Genomic DNA, 10,103 nt, shown 5'->3' on the forward strand with positions numbered 1-10,103 from the left:
TTCCCATGGCACAGTAAGACTTATTGACCTGTCGTTCCTAGGGTCCATCTTGGCTCCCTTCTTGAAGACTGGAGTCACATTTGCAACTTTCCAGTCCTCAGGTGTTTCTCCTGTCTGAAGTGACTGCTACAGTATGCCCAGTAAGCGATTATGGATGGCGTCTTTCATTTACTTCAATGCAGTTGGGAGGATCCCATCAGGTCCAGGGGTTTAATTAGGCTTCACTGGATGGAGGCCTTGAAGCACATCTGAATTTTCTATTTTAAAGTCTATGAACTCAGAGTTTGTTTTACTTCTGCATGAGGCCGTCCACCTTTATAAAGACTTGGGTGAAACATGGCCCTGTTTACAACTTATAATATGGTTACTTTCTATTTTTTCTTTTTTAGAACTACTTATATATGAAATATGCATGAAATGAAACAAAACCTTTATTGTTTTATCATTATTATTAAATGGCTATTGGTATTTGTCTGTTTGTGGCTCTGTTGTCATTATTGTAATGATCCGCTTCTTGGGTCCCAGTATGGCACTGGTGTTCTTATTTGAGTCTTCAGATTAAAACAGTTAAGAACCCCAGCGCTGGACCAATGACAGCTCATCTCCAAGGTGTAACAGCAGCTGTTACTGGTCAGGTGGTTTCATTTGACCAATACCCTGTAATAAAAAGAGAGACACAAAAAAATAAAAATAAGACGTCTCGCCAATGAATTTGGCAAAATGTTATTGAATATCTTAGTTTTCCTAAATGACTAGCATTTATAAGGACAGTCTTCTAGTTCTGATTGTGATATTGAAGTTATCAGTTGCGAACATGAGAATATGATTAACAACGACGGGCTAGTTTATTGGTGTGACATTATTTTTATAAAGTGTAATGAATGAACTATATGAAGTACCGAGAATAACAAACTGATCAGACATGATACAGTTCAACGTATGCTTTCTGTCATTAACGTGCCATGCACTCTAATGAAAAGAGCAGATAAAACAATAAAGCGTCCACATCTCCTGTGGTGCCCACTCAATAAAAAACCAATGCTGCAGAAGTTTAAATGACTTTATCATTAAATGTTCATCCAATTACATAAATACATAAAATAAATAATTTATCCCATATTTTAATATTAAGTGCTTATAATGTGCTTACAGTGTCATCATCTTACACCAAATGTAAATATGTGACGTACAAAAACGCATTTCAGAGAAACTCTCTACTTAACTAAATCAACTTATATTTCTTAAACTCTTTATTCTTGAAGTCTTTATATTTCTTTTCCTTAATATTATATGAGGGTCCCCTCAATGTCCCTCAATGTCACACTACGTTTGTTGTTGTTCTGTTTCCAGGAATGTGTTTCTGTGTATCCGTTCATCTCGGTACATTTTGTGACAGAGGGTGTTGTTTCAGTGACACTGCCGCGTGACACCTTCACAGAGAGTGACTGCAGGTGTGGCCGGCTGTGCTCTGCCTGAGGGACTCGAGTTCCTTTCATTTTCGTTTCTGCAGAATCGACTCCTGTGTCAGACGACATCTTCTCCAACGATGGCAGCAGCTGCACCTTTTCTGTCCGCTGATGGGTACACCTGCTCGGTGTGCCTGGAGGTCCTGAAGGAGCCGGTCACCATCCCGTGTGGACACAGCTTCTGTCTGGAATGCATTAATAGTTACTGGGATCGGTCAGGCTTAATGGAGACTTACAGGTGCCCTCAGTGCAGAATGGAGTTTCATTCAAGGCCACAGCTCCACAAAAACACGACTCTCATGAATCTGATAGAAAAGTTAAAGGAAACGGCAGCCATCAGAGGTCCACCTCAGGGTACTGCAGGACGGAATGATGTGCTCTGTGACTTTTGCCCAGTGCGAAAACGGAGAGCTTCAAAGACCTGCTTGACCTGCACGGCCTCCTACTGCAAGATTCACCTGCAGCCACACTTGGACTCGGCAGCCTTCATGAGACACAAACTGCTGGAGCCGACTGGAAACCTGAAAGAGAAGCTCTGTTCAAAGCACCAGAAAGTCCTGGATATGTTCTGTAGGACCGACAAGAGCCGCATCTGCTTACTGTGTGCGGTAACTGAACACAATAGTCACAACGTCAGGATGCTAGATAAGGAGACAACTGAGAGAAAGGTAAGGAGTGGACAGGGGTAGGGACAAGTCACAGGAGTGAAGGACAGGCTGCTGTATATATGACCAGTCAGAGTGGCCCAGACCGTGTGTAGTGTGGTGGTTAAGGCTTTGGACCTCAAACTCTGCGGACGTGGGTTCAAATTCTTCAACTGATTATTAGTGACACCGAGCAAGTCACTTCACCTGCCTGTGCTCTGGCTGTACAAGTACTGAGCAGGTCTAGCTGGCCTTGAATGTTTTACTGTCCAGTGCTCCTTAGAATTATACCAAAGGAGGACAGCTGCTCTGTTTGGATATTTGCAGAATTCCTGCCTGTTACTGACATGACCCTTGTCTGTCTTCATTTGCAGTTTCAACTACAAGTAATATAATACAATTCTGGTGACACTTGTCACTTTGTTAAGTTAGAAGATGGTGTCCCTCATTAGATACCTAAGAGGCAGATAAAAAATGTTCCATCTCTCCAAAGAGCCTCCCTAATGCACCTGTGTGTTAGGAAATTTGTGATCTTATTGATTTGTGTTTGTCAATACGACAGAGCAATGCTTCTTCTATCAACTGATTTAAGATGAAAGAGGGAATGAAGGGGATTTCTTTCAGTGTGTACAGTAGGGGGGGGGGATCTTGAGCTGTCCTGCAAACCAGGAGTGAAGACCAGGGGGGCAATAAAATTGAAAAGGGGATACAAATGACAAGGAAGGGGGAAATGAACAAAATCAAGGAGACAAAACAAAACCACAGCTGTCCCACTGGGCCGACATACGTGCGCAGCATTTGCACCTCTGCCTGATTGCACAAACTCAAACACTGAATACAAAGTCAACCATCCTCAGTTGCCTTCCACCCCGCTCTCGTTTTCACCCGACGGCTCGTTTTTGACTTCTCTGCCTGCTACTCAGCTGTCTCTCCACCATTTTGCTTTTCTACAGTGTCAGTCGAAGAGAAGAAAGGCAGCAGTGGAAAAAATGAATCAAGAGAAAGAGAAGAAACTGGAGGAGATGATTCAAGAGAAAGAGAAGAAACTGGAGGAGATGATTCAAGAGAAAGAGAAGAAACTGGAGGAGGTGAAGGACACCTTAGCGAAGATTCAGGTGAGTTTTGCGTCCCGCTCAGAGGCACCAGTTAAACAAAAGTGTAGTAATGAGGCACAAAGAACCCTTGAGTGACAATTTTTGAAATACGGATGACTTTTGTCCAGTGTTAGACAAGCCCACAATAATGAATGAATGTGTGTAAATTCCATCAACTCACTAAACTATGGTTGTTTCTTGTTCGTTGTCAAGACTGAGCACTTTCCATATTTCTGTTCAGGTGTCTCCCAATTTACCCACAGTGGACCATAGCAGCTCCTTCACCTGGAAATGAACACGAAGTGAAGGGAGCTTCAGTAATTTGTGGAATGCATTGAGAAGATTCTGAAACCCTGACGTTGCCTTGTTTTGTTTCATGTCTCTCATTCAGTTCCTTACAAGCTTAAGGTTGGGGATCGCTGAGCGCATTAGAGATCGCAAAGAGAAGGAGGTGAGAAAAGCTGAAATACTCATCAAGCAAGCCGAAAGCCACATTGAGAATCTAAAGATGACAAATGCCGCACCTCCACAGACAAACGACCTAAATGTGAGAATGCCAATCTAGCAGACCCCAGCAGGCCTGTCTGGCACACAAGTCTTTGTCTCTCATGTTCTGCTTTCCTTTCCCCTTCTTATGTAGAAGTTCTCTCACGTTAATGAAGATAGAAGTTTGCTCTTTCATCGTCTGAGCCTGAGCCTTTCTGATCTAAAGAAGGTGTTGGACGAGATCAGCAGCGGGAACTTTCTGAAGACCACTGAGGTGGGTGGGGTTGTGGCCTCCTCAGTCAATCCAGAGAGGAGTCTGGGATCACTCAAGCCACTCATTCTGCTTCTTTCTTTTTCTTTTCCAGCTCAATACGACAGATAGAACAGAGCTTTTAAAATGTAAGTCAACATTTCCTGGAGAACTAAAATAAATTAATTTAAGAAAAGCTAAAAAAATTTAGTAGCCTGGTCACCTGACAGAAACAGTCTTGGCTTCTTGTGCAGAAGCGTCACGTGCCACCGCTTTGCATGGCTCCAACTCAGCTCGTCTCCCGTGTCACATGTCAGCTGATTTCTTTTCTCCTCTCTCTATTCAGACTCCTTCCCGCTCACCTTGGACCCCAACACGGCAAACAGGTGGCTTAAACTGTCTGAAGAAAACAGGAAGGTGACATTTGTCAGGACAATGACTGGCTACCCTGACCATCCGGACAGATTTGATGGGAGTTTCCAAGTTCTGGGCAAAGAGGGTCTGAGCGAGAGTTGCTTTTACTGGGAGGTCGAGTGGAGAGGAGAGAGGGTCGAGATTGGAGTCACCTATAAAGGAATAGGAAAGAAACAATGGAGTGACAAGTGTCTTCTTGGCTTAAATGACAAGTCCTGGTCTTTGTCCTGCTCTTATTCCTCTTTCTCTGTGTCACATGATAGCTTGAAGATTCAATTTCTTGCCCCCTTCAGTCGCAGAATAGGTGTGTTTCTGGACTGTATTGCTGGCTCTCTGTCCTTTTATAGCGTCTCAGACACAGCGACCCTCATGTACAGGTTCAACCCCTTTTTCACTGGGCCGCTCTATCCAGGGTTTTGGGTTTCACCCTACTCCAGTGTGACAATCTGTCCTCTGTACCCCTTTAAGCAGTGACTGGTGTCATCTGCTGGTCACCTCATGTCTTCTTTCACACCGGCCTACTTGTTATTTTGGAGTGAAGAGGAAAACTCCATGGATTGTGCAAGAGTTCATTCATTATTTAATTCCTGGTGCATCACACTTAGACACACTGCCACCATGTCATCTCTCCCTTTGGTCAGTAGATATTCCATCAAGGGCATGAAGAGATAACAGTGAGCTGATTTCCATTTGTCTGACTTCAGATTGAAAACCCTTCATCATCGGGGTTCCCATTCACCTCCAGTTTATGCTCAGTACCTGTTAATGACCACATGGTGGCGCACTCCTAATTGTTTAAGCTTTGAATTCATTCTGAAGTGAAAAGGCAAATAAAGCTGTTGGGACAGAAGGGACACGTAAGAAGAGTCCATTTCATCCTGAAAATTAAATCCTAATTTGTTTTCTATATGTTAATTGGCAAGTGTAAATTCAGAAATTAGAGCTGACTGGTAGACTCGTTCATTTATATTAATTTAATTTTGATCCTCCATAACTAATAAAAACTGAACAAGGAAATTAAATGAAAAGACAAGTGATCCAGCACCAAACCCAATTTGCGGGACACACTCATATGCTCTAAAGACTGCAATAACTTGCACTTTAAACATCCATCCATTCTCCAACCCGCTGAATCCAAACACAGGGTCACGGGGGTCTGCTGGAGCCAATCCCAGCCAACACAGGAACCAATCCCAGGCAGGGTGCCAACCCACCGCAAGACACACACAAACACCAAGCACACACTAGGGCCAATTTAGAATCACCAATCCACCTAACCTGCATGTCTTTGGATTGTGGGAGGAAACCCACGCAGACACAGGGAGAACATGCAAACTCCACGCAGGCAGGGAGGACCCGGGAAGCGAACCCAGGTCTCCTAACTGCGAGGCAGCAGTGCTACCACTCCGCCACCGTGCCGCCCCACTTTAAACACGTAATCCAAAATTCAAAATGAAATAAACAGAGCAGGAAAACAAGCCCTAGTAAATAAACTACAGGAATTATATGTGATCTGCGATAGAAAGATGAATGATCAAACAAACTAGCTCAGAACATGCAAGGGGAACTGTAATCAAGAAATGGTCTGGGAGGTCAAAAATCAAAAACTCGAAAAAGGAACCCAAGTCAACTTGTTAGGCATTAATCACAGTGACAAAGCATAGCGAGAATTTCAAAAAACAGGGATTGAGAAATTAAAATAAATGTTAGCAAAAGTTTTTGGGAGAATCCAGTTGTGGTCAAGCTGAAAGTCCATGATGCTGACTTTAACATCACCATCCCGCAGGTGTCATGTGTTGTGACTTACGCTTCAGGCTGCTCCAAAATGGTGGTGGCAGTAAAAAAAGAAAATGGTGGTGTGGGAATGCTAATAGTACAATGTTTAAAATATTCACATTCCAAAATGTACCTAAAATAAAAATGAGGTACATATTTAAATTTGTGACATTCCCAAACCCTGGCTATCTCCTACCAAAAAGTTGGAGCAGTTCTTCTAATCAAATGCTCGAGCATTGTGTCCTGTAGCCATTGCGCTCTGATCCCAGCTTCCTTCTCTTTTTTACTTTTTTTTGGACTGATCTTTATTACTGTTAGTTAGTTTACTAGTTTTTTAAACTTAAAATTGAATTGTGTCTTTAATGCAAGGCATTTCTATTGTCACAAATCAAAAGTCTTGAAATCAAAAAGTCGGAGCAGTTTTTCTAATTGAGTGCTCGAGCATTGTGTCCTGTAGCCATTGTGCTCTGATCCCAGCTCCCTTCTCTTTTTTTACCTTTGTTTTTACTGATCTTTATTACTATTAGTTAGTTTATTAGTTTTGTAAACTTAAAATTGACGTGTGTCTTAAATTCAAGGCATTTTATTGTCACAAATCAAAAGTCTTGAAATCAGACTTTCCAGGATACTTTTGAGTGTAAATCGAAACACAAAAAAGTGATTCCCTCACATAGGAAAGGCAACACGATTTGGTGATCCCAGCTTATCTACCAGAAACAACTTCATGAAAGAAAATGTCTTCACATAATCTGTGTGAGTGACCTGAGTATGAGCAGAAATCTAAATAGAAGTTCATTGTAAAGAGCGATGGCGCCACTTCAGTCGTCCTTACTGTCCACACCTCATGGTAGATTTATGTGCAATGCCAATAATTAGCTTCTCGAAAGTTTGTTTTTTAAACAGGAGGACATCTTAAAGCTGAATCAGTACAGCATCAGCACGTCAGGTCCTCTTTCTTCAAGTCTGCTGTGTGCTAAGAGCTCGGGGACTTTGCTGAGTTATTGCGTTTTATTTTAAGCTTACTGGGTGCATAAAAATCCTTTTAATTGTTTTCATTTTTTTGGAGTGTCCTAATTCAGTTTTTGTTGTTATTTAATTATCAAATTAACTTTTTTTTCACTGCTAATCCTACACTTTGTTGATATTATGTGAAGATTTCTAAGCTCCACTTGTATTATTGATAATTTATTTCAGTTTCTTTAATAATTCTCTCCACAGTTTGGTTCCATCTTTTGGGGTCTCTGTCTTTTATTCTAAATCAGCTTATTTTCCGTCCCTGTTTTGTGATCTCATCTCTTCTTCTTATTTGCCTTTAGTTTCTTTTAATTATTGTTAATTTTAAAATTCTTTTCATCTTAACAATGTGACTTTGTTTCATTTTTCATGTGTTTTAATAAATCACTTTCTGTTTAAAGGCAGTCGCTTCATTTGGCTTCATTGTTTGCAGGTCACGTCTGAATATAAACTTATGGACTCCAAACCTGGAGGACGACGACTCTTCTCATTCCCTGATCTGAATAATCAGCACGTTGGGTTATTTGAGATTTTCTTTGAATCCCACGTGACGTGCGCTGTACCTGATGACCTGAAGTCGAACTGTTATAGTAAAGGTGTGTCTGCTGTGTCCTTACACAACTGGGATTCCATCTCCTAAAGTAACCTGAATTGCTCAATGCAGAACATTACGTATGTAAGCATTTCTGGAGGCAAGGTTTCTGTTTTTAACTTTACTACCAAATGACTAATTCATTAAGTGTAATGGTGGGTGCGTCTCCATTCTGCTTCTTGAGTCACGTTGCTTTCACTTTAATTCCTTTCGAGTTGACGCCCCATGTGTCAGACTGAATCTGTTGTCACCAGGGCAGCAGCCAAGCTTCACCAAAGAGGGATCAAATACCAATAATAAGTGACCTTTACGTTTTCTGTGTTGATCCTGTCCTTTGGTGGTTGTACTGTATGACAAATCACTCTGGATACGTCTTTAGTTTGTTCAGCAGCCATGTTATCATCACTGGGGCTGGTGGCCTAATACATGGAGAGCCGATGTGTCTCTGTCTTGCTAGCTCACATCTCCTTCCTCGGCCGCCTGCCGCCACTCTGCTCTTTCATAAACCCTTCCCTATGGACCTTTTGCCTACTGCGTCCCATTTCTGCACATTTATGTCACTATCTCCTTCTTCACGCTGCTTAGTTGTGGTCAGGGGGCAACACCCTGTGTGCGCTCCCTTTCCAAATTCCTGTTCTGTCACAGGCTTTAATAACCAGTAAGAACTGGCTGACCAGTCAGGGATCTCGCGGCCATCACTGAGCCGTGTCACATGCCAACTGAACGGGATGGCATAATTGCCCAGAGACACCCAGTTTCCTTGCAGTCAGGGTGAGCAGTTTGAGATTTTCTTAATGTCATCAGTGCTATCGACTGCACACGTGTTGTGATAAAGACACCAGCACAGAATGAATTTGCATTCGGTTAATTAATATACTAATTATATATTATATATGTTGTATAATGTGATAATAATACACCAAAGACATCATAAAGGTTTCGGGCAGCCACCCGTATATTGTTTTTTCCAGCTGCAAAAGTTTGCTTTTGAAGCACGATGTGTATATCACAGAGTCCACAACAGAACTGGCTATAGTAGCCCAAGATGGAGGCTTTAAAGGTCTGGAGAGGAACTGATGTCAACAAAGGGGCCGTAACCAGAAGTGACATCATCAAAGGGGGCGGCTTCGGAAGTGACGTCATCAAAGGGGACAGCTTCGGAAGTGACGTCTTCTGAGGAGCAGGACCCTTGCAGGATTTCCCGGGAAAGCTCTGTAGGGAACTGAGAAAGACAGTTAGTGCACTCCGCTGCCCCTGGTCAGATGTTTCATTACCCTTACTCAGACCCTTTAGGTGCCTCCTACTTGCACGTGTGTGACAATACTAATATACTTATGTACTAATACATGATGCTCAGATACGCCTGACTAATGTTGACAGGCTGAACCCACAATTCCTTTGTTTTATTAAATAGTAGTGAGGGAAGCAGACCTCTGAGTCATGCTGTGTGTGATAGTTGGCTTCTGGGTAACGCTGCCATTGCCAGTTATGTCGTACAACACACGTCTCACCCGTTTTATAGAAAAAAATCGACAGGCTACACGCTAAGGTTATTAATGTTATGCATTTGCAGGAGGTGTTATTACCAACACTGGAGACCGCAGTTCTGGGAGAACACGGCAGTTAACTGTGATAGAATTACATCAAGAACATGAGAATGGGACTGACGTGTCACTAAAATGTGCAATGAAATGAGATTTTCTGGTTGCTTCATTGTTTTGCCACCTGGAGTTCCTAAAACGCCAACACCAAAAAGTCACGTAGAACTTTTGGATATGTTGAAATTTTCTAAAACACAAAACCAAATTTTCACTCCAAGTCCGTGTCTTATAAATCTCAACTTTTGCGTAAGAAATGACTTACAAATGTTTTTGAGAGTGGGCACATTTTATACGTGATTCCACTGTATCATTATTTCCAAAACACAAAAGACAAAGCCAGTCTGAAATCTGGAAGTTTAAAAACAGCGGCAAAGTCCAAAATGCCAATGAAAAAAACTGTAAATTAATTTACTAAAGTGATTGTACTCCAAAACATTAAAAAGCAAAACGAGAGCAAGAGCAGTTAAAAATGCCACCGAGTTTCCTAAACACCCACGTAGCCCTCATGCCCACCACCAGACTCTCGTTGATAAGCCCCCCAATGACATACAGACACATGTTAGACTTTTTCTTATCAAGAACACGAGAGACACAGTTGAAAACTTGTGAAGAGTAAATTCCACACAAACATTAGAAAGTTTTTCTTCACACAGAGAACCACAGACACATGGAGTAAGTGACCAAGTGGTGTGGTGGACAGGAGGACTTGAGGGACTTTGAAACTCCACTTGATGTCATTTTAGAAGAATTAGGTGAACAAGACTGT

The 10,103-nt window shown here is 42.0% G+C and overlaps 1 protein-coding gene across 1 annotated transcript; it reads left to right on the top strand.

The window, feature by feature from the left end:
• Positions 1-1,522: 1,522 nt before the first annotated feature.
• Positions 1,523-5,528, top strand: LOC120536501 (E3 ubiquitin/ISG15 ligase TRIM25-like). Its single transcript, XM_039764895.1, has 6 exons — positions 1,523-2,134; positions 3,064-3,225; positions 3,596-3,751; positions 3,845-3,964; positions 4,056-4,089; positions 4,287-5,528. Exons 1-6 carry the CDS (start codon positions 1,547-1,549, stop codon positions 4,826-4,828), a joined length of 1,602 nt encoding a protein of 533 aa, XP_039620829.1. The 5' UTR covers positions 1,523-1,546; the 3' UTR covers positions 4,829-5,528.
• The last annotated feature ends 4,575 nt before the right edge of the window (positions 5,529-10,103 follow it).

The sequence above is a fragment of the Polypterus senegalus genome, chromosome 10 (assembly GCF_016835505.1).
Source record: "Polypterus senegalus isolate Bchr_013 chromosome 10, ASM1683550v1, whole genome shotgun sequence".
NCBI classification, from domain to species: domain Eukaryota; kingdom Metazoa; phylum Chordata; class Cladistia; order Polypteriformes; family Polypteridae; genus Polypterus; species Polypterus senegalus.

What these genes read in the sequence shown, in the direction of transcription:
- LOC120536501 (XM_039764895.1), top strand. Translation starts at nt 1,547, where the DNA reads ATGGCAGCAGCTGCACCTTTTCTGTCCGCTGATGGGTACACCTGCTCG. An exon ending in AGGAGACAACTGAGAGAAAG is followed by an intron (nt 2,135 to 3,063) that starts GTAAGGAGTGGA and finishes GCTTTTCTACAG; the next exon opens with TGTCAGTCGAAGAGAAGAAA. An exon ending in CACAGACAAACGACCTAAAT is followed by an intron (nt 3,752 to 3,844) that starts GTGAGAATGCCA and finishes CTTCTTATGTAG; the next exon opens with AAGTTCTCTCACGTTAATGA.